The sequence below is a fragment of the Acartia tonsa genome, chromosome 15 (genome assembly GCF_053477335.1).
Source record: "Acartia tonsa isolate MP-2025a chromosome 15, ASM5347733v1, whole genome shotgun sequence".
Taxonomy (NCBI): Eukaryota; Metazoa; Arthropoda; class Copepoda; order Calanoida; family Acartiidae; genus Acartia; species Acartia tonsa.
Genome location: NC_137274.1, coordinates 23074889 through 23095093, shown reverse-complemented (window position 1 = coordinate 23095093; position 20205 = coordinate 23074889). Strand labels below are relative to the sequence as shown.

General features: G+C 33.7%; 1 protein-coding gene across 1 annotated transcript; it reads right to left on the bottom strand.

Annotated features, from left to right (window-relative positions):
* Window positions 1-206: 206 nt before the first annotated feature.
* LOC145306785 (innexin shaking-B-like) lies at window positions 207-3290 on the bottom strand. Its single transcript, XM_080149081.1, has 4 exons — window positions 3156-3290; window positions 2270-2367; window positions 1451-1508; window positions 207-300 (listed from the first exon to the last, which is right to left on the bottom strand). Exons 2-4 carry the CDS (start codon window positions 2345-2347, stop codon window positions 236-238), a joined length of 201 nt encoding a protein of 66 aa, XP_080005207.1. The 5' UTR covers window positions 2348-2367; window positions 3156-3290; the 3' UTR covers window positions 207-235.
* Window positions 3291-20205: the final 16915 nt, after the last annotated feature.

Here is a 20205-nt window from a genome sequence, read left to right as displayed (position 1 = left end):
AAAAAATCTATTTTGATGAACACAGTTGAATCAAAACTTTGAACTTTGGGAGCTCGTCACAAGTGGCTTAAAACAAAATAACAAAAGTTAGGACAGATTTTTTTGCAAAAAATGAGTATTTTCGAGCCATCTTGATTAGACGACTCTCCCCCCCCCCCCTTATAATGAACATTAAAAGCTCGGGAACGGCGTAATAATTGAATATTTTCCTTGGCAATGCGTCATTGTTTCTTTGTTATGCGTCCGTAAAATCTTTACTTTGATGTCCCAATCTTCGGGCCAGCTCATGCATCACTTCCTGTGGCACCAGACAAACAACATCAATATTTATTGAAAATTCTGTTTTTTTCCATAATTTAACCAGTTAAAACTGGACTTTGCAATTGTCCGTGGACTTTTGTAGGAAAACCTGGATTTTTGCCAACCCTGGTTTAAAGCAAAGCTCTAAGCATTACAATTAGGGTCGGTCCATCTGGGAGAGTTAGCTCTTTTCATTAACTTAAACAGGTTCGAATTTTCCTTCTATTATAAACTTTGTTTGATGATTCCTATAATATTTAGGTACTACTGAGAAAGCGCAGCAACTATGTTTATACAACAAGGTACAATGTTATAAGCGAAGCATCTCTATATTCAAGTCCTAAAAATGTAAGTATGTCCTTAAACATTATCATGTATTTAAGCAGTTTTGCATCAAATTTACTTACTTCCAGAGAAGACAAACAATATCAATAAAGCAGAAAAAGTAGAACAAAATTTTAAGTAAATTGTTGCCAAACTGCTAAATTACAGGATACTGTTTGCTTATAATATAAATGAAGAGAAATGTTCCTAGTGAAATTTTCTAATTGAAGGCTTAGGAAAGCTTTTAGTTAGGTATACCTATAAAGTTTATTTGTGTTCTTAATTATTCCTATTATAGTTTATCTAAATAAACAACATAAAAAAAAATTTTGGTCTTTTTGTGATTTAAGTAGAGCATTTGACTCTGTGTCTATTGATGTTTTGTGATTTAAATAAAGCATTTGACTCTGTATCTATTGATGTTTTGTGATTTAAATAAAGCATTTGACTCTGTGTCTATTGATGTTTTCCTATCAACATTTCGCTTTTATGTTGTAATCCTTGTTCTTACTAAAATATGTACACTTTCTAATCAATAACATGACCAGGTGTTTTTTGTGATCTAAAAAGAGCATTTGACTCTGTGTCTATTGATGTTTTGTGATTTTAAAAAAGCATTTGACTCTGTATCTATTGATGTTTTGTGATTTAAATAAAGCATTTGACTCTGTGTCTATTGATGTTTTCCTATCAACATTTCGCTTTTATGTATGTTGTAATCCTTGTTCTTACTAAAATATGTACACTTTCTAATCAATAATATGACCAGGTGTTTTTTTTGTGATCTAAAAAGAGCATTTGACTCTGTTTGTATTGATGTTTTCCTTGAAGATGATGCTATCAACATTTTGACCAAGCATATAGAACAAAAACCAGTCACCCATCTGAAACAATATTATTATAAAACTTTGGGTACCTCTGATATTTTTATAAAACTTTGGGTACCTCTGACATTTTTATAAATCTTTGGGTACCTCTGACATTTTTATAAAACTTTGGGTACCTCTGACATTTTTATAAAACTTTGGGTACCTCTGACATTTTTATACAACTTTGGGCACCTCTGACATTTTCTATAAAACTTTGGGTACCTCTGACATTTTTATAAAACTTTGGGTACCTCTAACATTTTTATAAAACTTTGGGTACCACTGACATTTTTATAAAACTTTGGGTACCTCTGACATTTTTATAAAACTTTGGGTACCTCTGACATTTTTTTTAAGTTTAGGTACCTCTGACATTTTTTTAAAGTTTGGGTACCTCTGACATTTTTATAAAACTTTGGGTACCTCTGATATTATTAAGATTTAGCCAGGGATCTAAAGGGATAAGACAATGGCAGATAAATTGATGTACATCCCAAAAGATGAAATGCAAAATTACCCCTTAGTTATATACCTTCCTTGTAAAGGAGAACCATAATAGTTCAGCAATTTAAGAGATCCTTTGGTTCACAAAGACACACAGACAACCTGTTACTTGTTAATAAGGATATACTGAGTAAGCCTAAAATGTAACATATGACGTCATTAAATTTTTTTGGGGGGTTTCCTTTCCCACTTTTCCTCTCATCCTTCCTTTTAAGACGTATTTTTATGACATCACATGTGACATTTTAGGCTGGCTTCTTGGATGTACTGACCTTGCTTTTCTTGACGAGGGTGTTGACAACCTCCCTCTTGATGAGACGGAAGCGGATATACAGCAGATAGGCACGCATACGGGGGGACACAATTATCACTGAAAATAAATAATATTAATCACGCAACCTTTCCAGTGCATTCATCCCTTACCCTAGCATAGATAGGCACTCATACGGGGGGACACAAATATCACTAAATATATAATATCAATCACGCAACCTTTCATAAGCATTCTCCCTTACCCTAGCATAGTTTAATAGGCAGGTATACGGGGGGACAAAATTATCACTGAAAATATAATAGTTATTTCTTGCATCGTATTATAAACAGTGTTTTGCGGATATAAAATTTTTTTATTTTATAAAATGTACAATTACAAGATAAAAAACTATTTTTTAGCCGAGATGTCGAAGGCACAGATTAAAAAATTGGTTTTAATCTTATGATTGTACATTTTTATAGTAGTAGAAAACTCATCGTAAGGGCGGGATTCTCCTTGGATTGAAGTGATTATCTAGAGAATCCAGAGCTTCATCCACATGTAATGGGATGCAATAACACCCAAGGATAATAGGTTAAGTAACATCCATTAGACAACCAACCCTTTGATTGCACGACCTTTGTCTGAGAAGTCCTAACTATTTATTGTAGTGAGTTGCGCCTGTTTATGGGCCTAAGCATTACCCCTACTCTTACTATATATGTCGTGCACCTTACATAGCAGCAGTAGGAACTATTCTTAACGTCTTTAGTTATGATGTGATGTTGGCCCAAGATTTGTACCTATCACCTCCCCGGCAACGAGCGGAGGCGCTAAGTGTTGAGCCACGATCTTGGGTTAACGCCATGCCTATACAAGGTATCCTGAATAAAACTGTGACTTACCTAGCCTGTAAATGACTACCAGAGTGGAAAGGCAGCCTAGGAGCAGGAGCCAGAACCATAGGAATATATAAATTTTCTCATTAACTATATTCAGTGGCAGTATGCAAAGGGCATCATGTTTCTCAACCTAGAAAAAAATAATTGTTACAAAGAGCTTAGGCAATATTAAATAATGCAAAGAGCACCAAAAACATTGAAATTAGGATGTTTATTATATTCAGTGGCATTTAGAAAGGATATCATGTTTATTAACCAAGAAAAATAGGAATTGATACAAAGAGCTTAGACATTATTAAATATTCCAAAGAGTGTCAAAAACATTAAAATATGAATATGAACTGTATTAAGAGGCAGTATATAATACAAATCATCTTTTTCTACCTAGAAAAAAAGAAATTGTTACAAAGAGTTTAATCTATAATACAAAATAGCTTGATGTCTGTCCATCTGAAGCTTAAGATCTCGGTAACCGCTGAACCAGATAGGCTCTACTCTTCAGGGATTATACCTATTGGTCCTGTGGTGGTTTTAAGCTATTTTCTTGGGGGGTGGGACACCCCAAGCCCCCCCAAAAAATGAAAATTCCCACCCAAAAAAAAGAGCATGAATACCCTTCCCCTTTTCATGGTAAAATACTACTTCCCCATCCCTAAATTTATAAAGAAAATCTAGCAGACGAAACGATAAAACATCAACTGGCTTTTTGTATGTATCATAAATAATAATGTGAATAAAATGAAAAGTGATATTTAACAAACAGCCGGTAGATGCAAGAATCAGCTGAATTTTATTTACAAAAAAAGTTCCCCACTTTTTAGAAATTGAAAGATTAATCTTTCATGCACAAAATTTTTTTAATAAAATTTAGATTATATTTAATTTTTAATTAAAACATTACATATTTATATTTACTAACAAAATTTTATTTTTAATTCAAATATTATATTCTAATTATTAAAACTTTACATATTAATTTTGCAATCCTCCCATTTGAAATAGCAATAAAATTTAGCGCGGCAACAGCGCTGATCAGGCCCCTAGGCCCACTGCCTATTTTCGTCCTCTAGTTGCTTTCCTCTCTTTTATTTTTTTCTCTATGGGCAGTTACTTCAAAATAAATGGCAGCACCAGAAACACTTATTTTTTATTTTTTAATTACCTCTTGGGCTAAAGCCCATTGTCATTGCTTAGACATGAATTGGGTAATTTTTTGTTAGTTTTTGACAAAAACTGAAAAATTTATATTGAAAAGAGTAAAGCGATAGGTTTTTTTTAGCACCCTATATTTGTATACTTTTAACTTTTTCATCCTAGAAAAAAAGAAAATATTACAATGAGCTCACATGAAAATATTAGATTATGCAATGAGCATTAAAACATTGACACATAGATTATTCAGAGGCAACAGAGATTTAGCATCATGATTTTAAACCTCTAAAATGTAAATTATTACACATTATTGAAAAATCATTTTAAGATGATTATTACAGCTTCTTTCAAGATCACAAATGCTGAGCTTCTAGAGCGCAGTAATATGTCAGACATCAAACTGAAGATAAAACATAGAAAATAGAATGGTTTGGTGGGCACACTCTAAGGAAAGGGCATGATGATTTAACCAATCAAGCCTTGACTTGGAACACCTTCACGGGAAAGAGTAAACCAGGTAGACCAAAAACAACCTGGAGGAGGGAATTCCTGGATGCTCTTGAAAGAAGAGATAAATGGCGATGATGATTATTACAGCTCATTTTAGTTATCGATGGTGGTTAAAATTGACTTTATATCCTCAAACTATTCCCTTAACTATATTTCGAAACACAGAATATTTTAAGCCTTCCAGAAAACACATAGTATACACAAATTCTACATTTTTTATAAAAAATTTCATATTTTTTTTCTTTTTTTTTAACATTTGTCTGAAGTATTTAAACAAGAAAGTATTTTTCTCGTATTCATTCGAATCCGGTGGATAGGAACCGGTTCTCATCCATACGAAAAAACTATGTCTAGCATCGTATTATATCCAGTTTTCTACGAATATAGAAATGTACAATCATAAGATTATGACCAGTTTTTTTAGCCGGTGCCTCCGGCACCTCGGGGCTAAAAAAACTAGTTTTAATCTTATAATTGTACATTCTATATCCGCGGAAAGCCGTTTATAATACGATACGAGAAATAACTATTCTTGTTCTTTCTTATGAGTGACATTATATAAAAGATATTTTTCTGTCTTATGGCTAGGGATAGTAAAGATTTACATTTTTTCTCTCTATTTAAATGTAACTAGCGGCTACGCCCCTAAAGGCCTCTAGTGGCACTTTAAATGTGTTTTTTAGTAGCGAAGCTACTCTATAATTCGAAATGTCCGTCCGTCCGTCCGTCCGTCTGTCCGTCCGTCTGTCCGTGTAAGACAGAATAGGGGAAACGTGATTTTCTCGGCTCCTATTAAAGATAGACAGCTGAAATTTTTTGACAGCATTCCCATTATTAAGGAGCACAATTAACTATAAAACATCAAGGGCGGTCGGACCCCTTTTTAGCAGGTTTTAGGCTATTTTTGTATGTTTCACATTTTTCTCCATATCTTCAGTGTTTATGGTCCGATTTTCAAAATTTTTTCAGTTATTGATATCAAAATTAAATTTCCTGTCGTTTACAGAAAACAACCATGACGGCCACACTGCCATTTTGCAGGTTTTAGGCTATTTTTGTATTTTTCACATTTCCACCATATCTTCAGTGTTTATGGTCCAATTTTCAAAATTTTTTCAGTTATAGATATCAAAATTAAATTTCCCGTCGTTTAAAGACAACATCCATGACGGCCAGACTGCCTTTTTGCAGGTTTTAGGCTATTTTTGTATTTATCACATTATTCTCCATATCTTCAGTGTTTATGGTCCGATTTTCAAAATTTTTTCAGTTATAGATATCAAAATTAAATTTCCCGTCGTTTAAAGAAAACAACCATGGCGGTCAGACTGCCTTTTATCAGGTTTTTGGCTATTTTTATATGTTTTAAATATTTCCCCATATATTTGGTGTTTTTGGTCCAATTTTCAAACTTTTTTGGGATAAATACACTTTAAATCTACTTTTAAGTATTTCCATCCACGATTTTTTGTGCTTCGCTACTTATGGATGTTGTCATCCTTGTTTATATCTAAAATATGTCTATGTTGCGTTTGACGTTTATGTTTGAGTTTAACTGTCTTTCTAAAATCAAGAAATGTAAAAAAGATTTTGATTTTTTTGTGATTTCTCTTGGGAGGGTGGTGGTACCCTCCCCCAAAATATTTAAAAACCTTCCTGGGACCTATGAGAATATACCCTGTTAAGAAGAACCCGATCGGTTCAGCGGCTAGCGAGATCCTTTGGTACAGACACACTGACAAACAGACAAACATCCGGTTACTTTAGTATAAGGATTATCCTAAAATAAATAATTCTATCTGGCTGTTTTTACCCCAAGAATTGTTAACAATATTCCTTTTACCCAGAGAAAAGGCAATGTGATTCTGACAAACAATTATAAAGGAAAATTTCCCCAAAACCCTCTCCCCTTTTTTCTCCCCTTCTTACCTACTCCCCTTCAGTTACATTAAAAAACAAGTTATACACCAACTTTACCCCAACAAAATATTAAATTTTGCAGCAATTTCAATTGAATAGCAATTAAATAGCTGAATAGCAGCCCCTGCCATTTTACCAATTTCCTCATAGCCTTCTGTCAATGACACTTTAACGCCAGGTCCAACAACCAAGGATAACTAAGGGGAAACAAATATGTCATTTTCTGTCCAAACAACCGAGATGGGTTTTTGAAAGATTAATGCCGCGTTTCTTGATTGATTGATTAACTAAACAGAGTATACAACTATTTATTGAATTATTTCGCTTTTGTAGGTACGGCCTTCATAGAAGAAAAACAAATTATCTTCAATCCATTTTTGCTGCATTTTAATTAATGCATCTTTTTAGAGCTGTATTAGACATTGTACAATTGGCTAAAATAATAATTTTAAAATTTTGAATTCTTAAGTTGTATACTCTGTTGAAATTCTATCGTCTTCATTCAATCAATCAATGTCTAAAAAATGCCGAAAAAACGCGGCATTCATCTTTCTAAAACCCATCTCCGGTGTATTAGGATAAGTAACATCCAGAAGACAACCTACTCTTTGAATTTCAGCTGGTGTCAATTTTTTTCTAGAGAGAGATGGGACAATGGGCTGTTTATTCCACTAGTCCCCAAAGTTTCATAATAGCATTTCTTATTTGTTAACATGACAACTTTGGAGACTTTTGTGAATTTTGATTGGTTATATTATTAAGTCAAGTGTTCAAACGTTTCAACCACTAATTATAATCTACATAAGGGGTAATTTTGTGTATCAACACAGGGGATTTATATCAATTTATTGGCCATTGTCTTATCCCTTTAGATCCCTGAAAGTGAATATTTGTTACAACTCTAATTTAAAACCAGAGAGTGGAGGTTTAAGATAAAACAAGATGAGAAAAGTTTTGTGTTTTAGTCTGTGTATGTGTGTGTGTGCATAAGTGTGTGTGTGTGTGTTTATGATTGTATATGTGTGTGTGTCTGTATGTGTGTGTGTATGTGTGAGTGTGCATGAGTGTGTGTGTGTGTGTGTCTGTATGTGTGTGTGTGTATGTGCATGTGAGTGTGTTTGTGTGTGTATGTGTGTATGCATGTATGTTTTAGTCTGTGTATGTGTGTATGGGTGTGGGTGTATGTGTGTGTGTATGTGTGAAAATGTGTGTCTGTATGTATGAGTGTATGTGTGTGTGTGTGTATGTATGAGTGTATGTGTGTGTTTGTGTGTATGTGTGTGTGTGTGTGTGTGCATGTGAGTGTGTGTTTCTGTGTGAGTGTGTGTTTTATTCTGGGTGTGTGTGTGCATGGGTGTGTGTGTGTGTGTGTGTGTGGATCTGAGGGTATAAGGTGGTGTGGATAAAACTAGGGATATAAGGAGATAAGACAATGGCAGATAAATTGATGTACATCCTCAATGATGATACACCAATCTACCCCTTCTGTAGATTAAAATTAGTGGTTGAAACATTTGGATCCTCAATTTAATAAACCACCCAATTAGAATTTACTAAAGTCCTCAAAAATGTTAAGCCAACTAATTTGAAAATACTACTATAAAACTTTGGGGACTAGTGTAATAAACAGCCCAGTGTCCCCTCTCTCCCTGGGGTAAAACTGTGTAGAAGTTGTTAGCTTCTTCTGGTAATTAAGAATAAAATGGAGGAAAATCCTTATACTAAAGTAACAGGATGTCTTTGTGTTTGTGTGTCTGTACCAAAGGATCTCGCTAACGAACACAGTAATAGTGTCTGACTGATTATGACGTAACAAAAAAAAATTAGCCAATGAGAGGCCGTTATTGACCAATGGTAAAATTTATAGTGGCCTCTCATTGGCAAATTTTTTTTTTACGTCATAATCAGTCAGACACTATTACTGTGTTCCTCGCTAACCACTGAACCGATCGGGTTCTCCTTAACAGTGTAGATTCTCATGGGTCCCGGGAAGGTTTATAAATATTTTAGGGGAGGGTACAACTACCCTCCCAATAGAAATCACATAAAAAATCGAATTTTTTTTAATATATGTGGGAGACTTTAACGTAACATAAAAAGGTATCTTAACATAAAGAATTTTCATAGAGACTTTAACAAACAAAAACATTTAAAGTGCCACTAGAGGCCTCTAGGGGCGTAGCCGCTAGTAGAAGATATTAGAGTAGAACAACAGAGGGGGAAGGGATTAAATAACTATATATATCCCCACCCCGTGGACCCTGTGCCGTCTTACAATTGGGTCTTTGAAAATCAACCAATGGCGATGGGAATATTAACACAGCCAAGACGATACAAAAGAGCAGAAAGGAATTTGCTAGGAGACAAAAAAGGTCCCCAACAAGGGGATCCAAGTAGTTGTCTGGGTTATACATCTATATTTATACATTTATTGGAAGGATTCGACCAAGAAGACAATTCTTATTGGTCAACCTAATCAGAAAGGGGACAATGGACTGTTTATTACACTAGTCCCTAAAGTTTTATAATAATGTTTTCTTATTCGTTGGCTTAACAACCTTAGGGACCTTTTAGTGAATTTTGTTTGGTTCATTAAGTTCAAACGTTTCAACAACTAATACTAGTAATATAAATGGGTAATTTTGTGTATCATCATTGGGACGTACATCAATGTATCGGCCATTGTCTTATCCCTTTAGATCCCTGGTCTAAATTATAGAGCTGCTATGCTTCTAAAAGTTGGTTTTAAACACAAGGATCTAAAGGGATAAGACAATGGCCCATAAATTGATGTACATCCCTAATGATGTTACACTAAATTTTAAATTAGTTGATGAAACGTTTGATCCCTACTAAATAAAACAACCAATTAAGATTCACTAGAGTCCACAAAGTTATTTAGTCAAGGATTAAGAAACCGTTATCATAAAACATTTGGGACTAGTTTCCTCTTTCTCTCTGATTTAAATAGCATGTTGATTTAAAGCCATTTGACCAAGAAGTCTCCATATACATATGATGCATTATTTTCCATTTGTATCACTTTTCTGCACTACCTCTCCGATTTCGATAATAATCTTTATTTCGGTCAATTCGGTGTTTCAAAGATGCTGTAGGGTAGGAAAAATAAGTTTCCGAGTCCCTGGATGTCTAGATATCTAGCTAACCATGAAGGTAGAGTATTATCGAAATCGGAGAGGTAGTGCAGAAAAGTGGTACACTTGGCAAATAATGCACCATATATATTTTATATTAAACAGGAAATTGGCCAATATTTTGGGTTTCAATAACTTGATTTATAGTTTGCATACTCTCAGGCACATTCCGAAGAGAGAGGGGACAATTGGCTGTTTATTACACTAGTCCTCAAAGTTGTATCATAATGTTTTCTGATATGTTGACTTAACAACTTTGCGGACTTTTATTGAATGTTAATTGGTTCATTCAATACGTTTAGTGTTCAAACGTTTTAACCACTAATTTTAATCTACATAAGGGGTAATTTAGTGTGTTATCATTCATGTTGTACACTAATTTATCTGCCATTGTCATATCCCTTTAGATCCTTGGCCACATTCACAAATGTTTTATCTGTTTATAAGAAAACTAGTGGCTACGCCCCCAAGAGGAAGATGAATTCAATTACTGATTGTTTTATTTTAGATTTAAAAAAAAAATAAAATTGGGGGGTTGAGATGAGATTTCGCTTGGAAGGGTGGTGGTACCCTCCCCAAGATAGTTACAAATCTAGGACCTATGAGAAGCTACTCTGCACAGGAGCGGTGACCGAGATCCTTTGGTACAGACAGACATACAGACCATAACATAAACTTGGCCTTGCATATAAAAATCCAAATTTTCATATTTTTAACTATTTTCACTAGTTTCAATGAAATGGAAAGAAATTTCAAAACTGATTACTTGGGCATGTAAAGAAACTGTTTAAGTATCTTGCGTCGAAAATGATTTGTTTTGTAATCTTTTTTGAGAGAGTTATGGTCAAATACAAATGTTTAATCGGACATATAAAAAACTAACAGACTGTGCAAAATCTGTGCAGGTATTAAGTTAATCGAATTTTTGTTTGGTTCTGTGGTATTCATATTTTTGGCAAGATGGGAGGGGGGGGGGGGGGTTAAGATAGAACCAACTTGAATGTGTAAAACTGTTGTCAAATAGTTAAAGTGAAAAGTGAGCAACTACTGCTGCTTTGTAAGGAATATGACTTTAAGATACTCTTTAAAGAATTAGTTATAAAAAATAATATATAAAATAAAATTAAAAATTATGTTTTTTGGTGCATTCTAATTCTGAATTAACATTAATGTACATTTGCTTCCAGGGTTTTTAAGGGATAAGACAATAACCTAAAAATATATGTACATTCTCAATAATGATACTCAAAATTACCCCTTCTTTAGATTACAATTAGTGGTTGAAAGTTTTGGACACTGAACTTAAAAAATCTATCAAATTTCAATAAAAATCCCCAAAGTTGTTAAGTCAACGAATAAGTAAACGTTATTATATAAAACTTTGAGGACTAGTGTAATAAACAGTCCAATGTCCCCTCCCTCCATGAGATTTGCTTCACACAATAAATATTGTTTATTATTTTATCTATGAAATATGTTTTGGATTTTTTATAAATGTGTGTAATTTGTTCTATAAATAAGATTGGATCAACTGAAAATGTATTGCCTATTTCTTCCCCAATTTCCATAGTTGTACTGCAGATAACCCAACTATTGCAAAAGCTATTTTCAGCTATTCAAGTCATAGGGAAAAGTGATATAATGTATAAACGATTTATACATTAAATATTTAAAATTGCAATTTTTCAAATTTCAATTTTTTTTTTTGGTAGTTTGAAGCTTTTTTAGCTAGTATTAAATATTAAGATAGGATGAGGGTGCTATGTACACAATCGGTAATTCAAATTCAGCTCATCTAAGATTGTGTTCTCATTCAAGGTGGGAGGGGACATTGGGCTGTTTATTACACTAGTCCCCAAAGTTTTATGATAACAATTTCTTATTCGTTGGCTTAACAACCTTGGGGAATGTTGATCAGTTGGTTCATTGTCCAAATGTTTCAACCAATAATTGTAAACTACGTCAGGGGTAATTTAGTAGATAGTCCAAATGTTTCAACCACTAATTGTAATCTACGTAATGGCTAATTTTTTGTATCATCATTGAGGATATACATCAATTTATCGGCCATTGTCTTATCCCTTTAGATACCTAGTTCACATTAAAGGTGGGCTGGAAGGGGAAGGGGTGGTGAAGTATTTGCTAGATTAGAATTAAGGGAATGCATATAATTTTTTATGAGGGGGGGGGGGGTTGTGTACATCATTCTAATATTGGGGAGGGGGGGGATAAATAATTATTATCCCCCTTCAAGATTTTTTAAACTATTTTTTTTGCTGAGGGGAAGAGATGGAAAGTATAAACAAAACACCACTTTTTAGTTTTTTAGTAGAGTGGGGGGGGGGGGTGTAACTTCCCCCCAAAACCCGCCAATGGCTATAATGTGTAGTAAGAAACAAATAAATCTCTCTTTTATTGGTTCAGTCCAATCCTTAAAATATTTCTAGTGTTAATTTGAACATTTAAGATATGATTTTTTAAAGACTATATTTTAGAAAAACTACAGTGAAATTGTCCTATTTATTTAAAACATTTGGGTATAGTCCCTTTCGTGACAAAGCCACTTAATGGGCGTTTTGTCGTATTTTTATAGTAGCTTTAAATAGGTTATTTTAGGTTATGTATGGTTATGTTGGGTTAGGTGACGCCCCGCAGGGGCTAGAAATTCTACTATGAAAATACCACGAGACGCCCCTTAAGAGGCGATGCCATGAAAGGGACTATACCTAAACTCTTCATATTTTCAAATAAGTTAAATATCATTTTTTTCAGTTCCCATAAGTTCATGACTAAATAATTTTTTTTTTTTAAGGTTTAGACTTATTAAAGAAACCTAGTAGTCAGGGATCTAAAGTGATAAGACAATGCCCAAAAAAATTGATGTACATCCCCTATATTTATACACAAAATTACCCCTTCTTAAGATTAAAATTAGTAGTTTAATCATCATCTTATTGACTCAACCAATCAAAATTCACTAAAGTCCCCAAAGCCTGTTTTAGCCCCTGTAGAAAAAACCTATCCTGCAGGGGGGGGGGGGGGAGACGTGTTTTTCTTAGCTTATATGTAAGATATATGGCTGAAACTTATTGTCAACATTCCCATCATTATGGAGCTTAATAAACTATAAAACATCCATGGCGGTCAGACTGTTTTTAGCAGATTTTTGGCTATTTTTATATATTTCCACAAATTGTTAAATATTTAATTTGATTTTGTAAGAACATTCTATTTTAATGTTTTTCTTCCAATTTTTGTAAAATTTTATTTCACATTATTTATCCAGGGATCTAAAGGGATAAGACAATGGCCAACAAATAGATGTTCATCCCCAATGATTAAACACAAAATTACTCCCTCTGTAGTTTACAATTAGTGGTTGAAACGTTTGGTCACCAAACTTATCCCAGCCAGAAAGTAGCGTCACTATCGCGCTACTATAGCGCACGATATCGTGTAGCAATCGAGCACGAGTTCTTACGATATCGCTAAATAGTCGTCCAATGCACATCGACGATATGTTACGATAAATGGTCGAAAAGGTACTTAGAGCTGCGCGATACACCTACGAACTCGTAAGCGATATCGTAAGTATCGCGCGCGATGTCGTACCAAAATCGTAAATAAAAAGTACATTAAAAAATTTATTCAACATCGTGTAGTTTTGGGTAAGGAAATGGTTACGTAAAACAACAATATTCATAACATAAACTGAATGTACTTTCCATACAGAAAGAGAGAGAGAGAGGAAGAGAGGGTGTTTATCTCTGTGTTTCCTCTGAAATCATAAGGGTGATTTTAAATCTGTTTCCAATATAATTATAATTGTGAGGAACTTGGAATGTCTTACATAATTTATCTTATTTTAATTGCCATTTAGACATTTTTGTACACTTGCTGTGGTTTAAAATGAAAATGATTAAAAAAAAATTTTTTTTCTTAATAAAAGACCATAAACACATTATGATATTATGTTATACCAGTTTTTAATTTATTTTGTTTGAAAACAGAAAGATTTTAATTGTCTATACAAAGTAATGTGAATACCTAGTGGCCAATTTATAAACTATATTTCTCACACCATGATTTTGAAATTGTTGGTTGTGTGTCTGTTTGTATGTGTGTGTTGACAAACATAAAATGCGAGATACATACGATAGTCACGATTTTTACTACAAATTCGAATTAATCTCTATAAAATCGTAAATTCGATTTTTGCTATAATATAGTAAATATCTCCTTACGATTTTCCTTACGATGTTTCTGGCTGGGTATTGAACTAAACAATAAGAATTAAATAAAAGTCCCAAAAATTGTTGAGTTATCATATAAGAAAATGTAATTATAAAACTTTAGGGACTAGTGTAATAAACAGCACAATGTGCAATACTATAACGACTTTCTTATTTATGTATTAGGTGTAAGTGTGTGTATGTATGTATGTGTGTATGTGTGTGTGTGTGTGTGTGTGTATGTGTTTATGTGTGTATGTGTGTATGTGTGTGTGTGTGTGTATGTGTTTATGTGTTTATGTGTGTGCTTGTGTGTGTGTGTGTTTGTATGTGTGTGTATGTATGTGTGTATATGTTAGGTGTGTGTGTGTGTATGTGTGTATGTGTATGTGTGGATATGTCCACTAATATCTTAACCCTTACAGATCGGGGGGGGGCTCAAAGAGCCCCCCCCTCTAGTTTTTTCAATCTCATTTTTTTTGTAGGTAAGATGGAGAGCTGTAACTTCATGACTTTTTAAGTTTAGTAATTATACGTCGGCAAGAGTTGATTTTATTTGGATATCTGCTCTGTGTCGGTCGTGGTGTCCGGTCAAAGTCGGTTGGGTAGCAAAAAAAATTAGAAAAAAATTCTAAATAAATCTTAATTTCTACATTATGACTTTTGTGTATAAGGTAGAAACCTAAAATTTTTTTAGTGAATACTTAGATATCAATGACCATCTGAGAAATGTGGTGTTATGACCGTTTGACCGCTCCCTGACCGACTTTATGACCGATTTTTGTCCGGCTTTTACTACAGACATATATCATGAATATCGTGGCTTGTATTACAGCTAGAGACCTATAATTTTTTTTGGTAAATCCTTGAGCAATAATAAACAGATAAAAATATTATTTGCGCCGCCAACCGCCGTTTTACCGCCGTAACCGCCGAAAATGGCGGTTTCCGTTATTTGCCGTTTTTCGGCGATGATCAGAAAAAGTAATTTTTTTGTTATGAAAAATAAAAGTTCGTCCTAAAATTTGGTCATCCTAGCTGCAAAATTGGCCGCTCTACGGCTGTTTTAAAATTTAGCGGCTGGCCGCTAAAAAGCAGCTAAGGAGCGGCCTGACCGTTATGACTAGAAAAAGTAATTTTCTCTTAAAATATACATGAACCAACAGAAAAAAAATTTTATGTCTTTATCTGTAACAGAAGCAGAGATACAGGGGGGGTCAATATGACCCCCCCCCCCCCCCGATCTATTAAGGTGGGAATTGGGGCCCGATCTGTAAGGGTTAAAAATAATTTGGTTATTTTTGGAAATCAGCAAACATGGAGGAAAAATATTCATTTGTTTAGGTGCAAAATTAATTAATTCTTGGATTTTTAAGTTTAAAAATTTATACTTTTTAAATATGAATTAAATTAAAAATAGGCATACCTACTTCAATTTAAGATTATATAGTATAAGTAGAACTGCATATTTTCCTTTGATTTCAATGTTTATTAATTAAAATTTAATATTTTTTTTCCTTTACTTGCTTTACTTTAATGGGTAATCTAGTCGCGTTCCTGTGAATCACCGCTGTGATCCTATTCCAAGCTCCCTGACTGCTGTAGCTTTAGTGTGGCCTTTACAATGCCAGCCACCCAACCTAATCCTCCAGGTGACCAACCTTTGCAGACCACCAGGTCTCAGCCACAGCAACCCCCCTCCCATCATACCAACAACATAAACAAGAAAAAGAAAAAAAATAGTTGGTGCGCGTCCTTTTTATGAATATAATGGGTAATCTAAGTATACTGATTGATCAATTTTATGGATATACATACCTACTTGAATCTAAGGTTATGTAACTGCATATTTTCTATTTCAATGTTTATTAAATATAATTTTATTTTCATTTACTTTGTATGGGATTAATCCTTGTTATAAATTTTTCTTACAAATAATGAGGTCGTCTCAATGATTTCCTTTCAATTGTACAACTTTTTGAAATGCAAAAATAAATCAGGGAGTAAGGGAGGGGGCAATGGGAAATTTATTAAATTCAAGAGTTTTCGCTGAAAGTCAATGAAAACAAGATTTATCCAGGAACTCCAACTTTTGTAGTCCAAGGAGAGAGAGGTCATACTAGGTAATTTTTAAAAAAAGTCCCCAAAGTTTTCATAAAAATTTGGGTACCAAGCTTCACATGTTTACTAATGGTTATAAAACTTTGGGTACCAAGTCAAACTCCAACCCTTATGGTCTAAGGAGAGAGAGATCATGCTAGGTAAATATAAAACTTTGGGTACCAAGTCTAATTTAGAGTTCCAATGTTTACTTAAACTTTGGGTACTAACCAATTGTAATTTACAGTCAAACTTCAAAGGTCCTTGAGGTCATGTTACCTATCTAACTATCTATCTATCTAACTATATATATAACTATCTATCTAACTATCTATCTATCTAACTATATATATAACTATCTATCTAACTATCTATCTATCTATCTTTCTATCTATCCAACTATCTATCTTTCTGAGCGAGCTGGCGGTCAAACTCCAACCCTTATGGTCCAAGGAGAGAGAGGCCATGCTATGTAATTTTTATAAAAAGTCCCCAAAGTTTTATAAAAGTCCCTAACGTTTTTATGAAAGTCCTCAAAGTTTTTATAAAAGTCCCCAAATTTTTTATCATATGTCCCCTAAGTTTTTATCAAAAGTCCCCAAAGTTTTTAAAAAACTTTAGGTACCAAGTGTCCCATGTTTGCAAATGGTTATTAAACTTTGGGTACCAAATGTAATTTATAGTCTAAAGTTTACTAAAACTTTGGGTACCAGATGTAATTTACAGTCTAATGTCTACTGATAGTTATAAAACTTTGGGTACCAAGTGCAATTTACAGTCCCATGTTTACTAATGGTTGTAAAACTTTGGGTACTCAAATTTGTATGTTTACTTATGGTTATAAAATTTTGGGTACCAAGTTTCCCATGTTTACTTATGGTTATAAAACTTTGGGTACCAAGTTTCCCATGTTTACTAATGGTTATAAAACTTTGGGTACCAAGTGTCCCATGTTTACTAATGTTTATAAAACTTTGGGTACCAAGTGCAATTTACCGTCGAAAGTTTACTAAAACTTTGAGTACCAAATGTAATTTACAGTCCAACTCTAACCCTTGTGGTCCAAGGAGAAAGAGATCATTTTAGGTAATTATAAAACTTTGGGTAGCAAGTGTAATATACAGTCAAACTTCAACCATGGTCCAATGAGAGACATTAATCCGTCAAAATTAAACAGGATTTTTTTATATGATTGTCATTGAAATAAAAAAGTATCAGCTTTTTTGTTCCAAAATTGTAGACACTTTCTGACAAATAATGTGGCCGGTTTGTTCCTACACCTGTGGTGTACCTTAGACCCAGGAGGAGACATTGGACTCAAAATTATTTGCGATTTACAAGCTTATGGAAGTATGGAGACTTAAATGAAATCTTGATAGATGGTTTAACTTAGCAAAGTCTAAAATTTTCAAATATTATTACATCCATCTATCCATATATACATTTATCTATCTACCTACCTAACTATCTTATCTACCTATCTATCTATTTAACTAACTATCTTTCTGCCTATCTAGGAAAGAAAGCGGAGTGTGAAACTTTCTGGAATTTAATCCATCCATACAATTATCTGCCTATCTATCTATCTTTCTATATATCCAACGATCTATCTATCAATCTATCTAACTATCTATCTATCTATCTATCTACTACCTATCTATCTACCTAACTGCCTATCTAACTATCTATCTACCTATCTATCTAGGAATGAAGAAAGCTGAATGTGAAACCTTGGGCCTGGAATTTGATCCATCCATCCATCCATTTATCTGTCTATCTATCTACCTACCTATCTATCTAACTATCTATTTATCTATCTATCTATCTATCTATCTATCTATCTATCTAGGAATGAAGAAAGCTGAGTGTGAAACCTTGGGCCTGGAATATGATGGAAAACTCAACTATTGGGACCTGAGATACTTTCAAGTCAGTGTGTGTGTGTGTGTGTTTGTGTGTGTGTATGTCAGCCATGGTGAAAAATCATGTATAGCATTTAGCTACAGACAATTTTCCGTGGATAATAAACTAAATTATTATAAAATTAATACCTATTTTGTTCAGAGTTTAGTTGAAGAGAAACAGTATGCCATAGATCAAGAAAAATTAAAAGAATATTTTCCAATGGAGATTGTCACAAGGAATGTGATTTACTTTAATATTTGTCAGGGATCTAAAGGGATAAGACAATGGCTGATAAATTGATGTACATCCCCAATGATGATACACAAAATTGCCCCTTCTGTAGATTTAAATTAGTTTTTAAAACATTTATATACTCAACCAAATAAAATTCTAGAAAGTACCCAAAGTTGTTAAGCCAGCGAATAAGAAAACGTTATTATAAAAACTTACGGGCTAGTGTAATAAACAGCTCAATGTCCCTAATTTTTTATTTTAGATTTTAAAAAAAAATTCTGGGGGCAATTTCTCTTGGGAGGGTGGTGGTACCCTCACCCAAAATAGTTATAAACCTTCCCTGGACCACTGAGAAGCTACCCTGTAAAGGAGAACCATATTGGTTCAGCAGTTAGCAAGATCCTTTGGTACAAAGACACACTTATAGACAGACAGACAGACATTCTGTTACTTTATTATAAGGATAAAAAGATTAAAGTAAACATGTACAGAGGATTGTTGGAGATATACCAGCGAATCCTGGGCCTCAAGTTCACCAAGCTTGATGATATGGAGGTGTGGCACGATGATGTCCAGGTCTACAAGGTCGAAGACAACTCTAGTGGACAGGTAACTTTAATCCTAAAAACACTGAAAATAATAGGTCTTCTGATATTTCTAGAATGGAGTTCCCCAAGGTAGTATATTGGGTCTTTTGATATTTCTAGAATGGAGTGCCCCAAGGTAGCATATTTGGCCCTTTGGTGTTTCTAGAATGTTTAGTAAGAAAGGGTCAAAAGTTTTGAACACCTTAATCTTGATGACATGGAGTTGTGGCATGATGATGTCCAGGTCTACAAGGTTGAGGATAACTCCAGTGGACAGGTAAACGCCTTGTCTGATTTTTATTTTTCCATGTCATATAAAGCATCTGGATAAGATAAGATAAGATTTATTTCCTAAGGTGCATACAACAAGGGCGAGTTACTGATAAAGTTTACAATGTTTTTACTATAGATTTCTTCCTGAAATTGCAATTTATATTTAATTAGTTAGGTTTCTTTCTGAAATAGATTGCCTTGTTAAGATTAATATATCAATCACAATAACATTGGATTATTGATTCAGGAATGTAATTTTTATCAGTTTATTTAATTTACACAAATATGTTTAAGGTATGTACCAGCTCAGGGCTGTATTGAACATTACTTCTCCTCCTTATTCACATACATTTGAAATATATGATTTCATGAAATTTTAATTATGAACACTGAGCAGCTGTGACATGAGTGGATGGCTTAACCCTTCAGGGTTGTTTAACTGCATGGTGTCTTTGCAGCGCTTACCAAATCACGTCAGAGCTTATATGTAGGATATTGCATGAATGATATAATAAAGGGTGTTTAAAAAAAACCAATTGCTTCACTCTTTTCAATATAAACCCTACAGTTTAAGTAAAAAAACTAACAAAAAATGACTCAAATCATGTCCAAGCAATGACAATGAGAAAGCACTATTGAATTTCGATTTCTACTCACATCTCCTGAGCACTACAGCTTGAGTCCTAGCCCTTGTGAAAAATTTTTCCTTACATGGAGATTTGAATACAACAAATTGTCTTAAGTACTTAAAATCTTGTAGATAGACCCCATAATGTTTGGAATCTTTAATGGAGCATGTAAAGACCTTTCTATAGACACCTTAACCAGGTTTCTAACTTAATCCTAGCCAATTTGGCATAAAAAAGACTCTCTAGTTCTTGATGTTTGAGAGATCTTTCTTTTTGATGTCAAAATGGCTCAGATAGTGTTAGAAACCTGATTAAGGTGTCTATAGAAAGGTATTTACATGTCCCATCAAAAATTC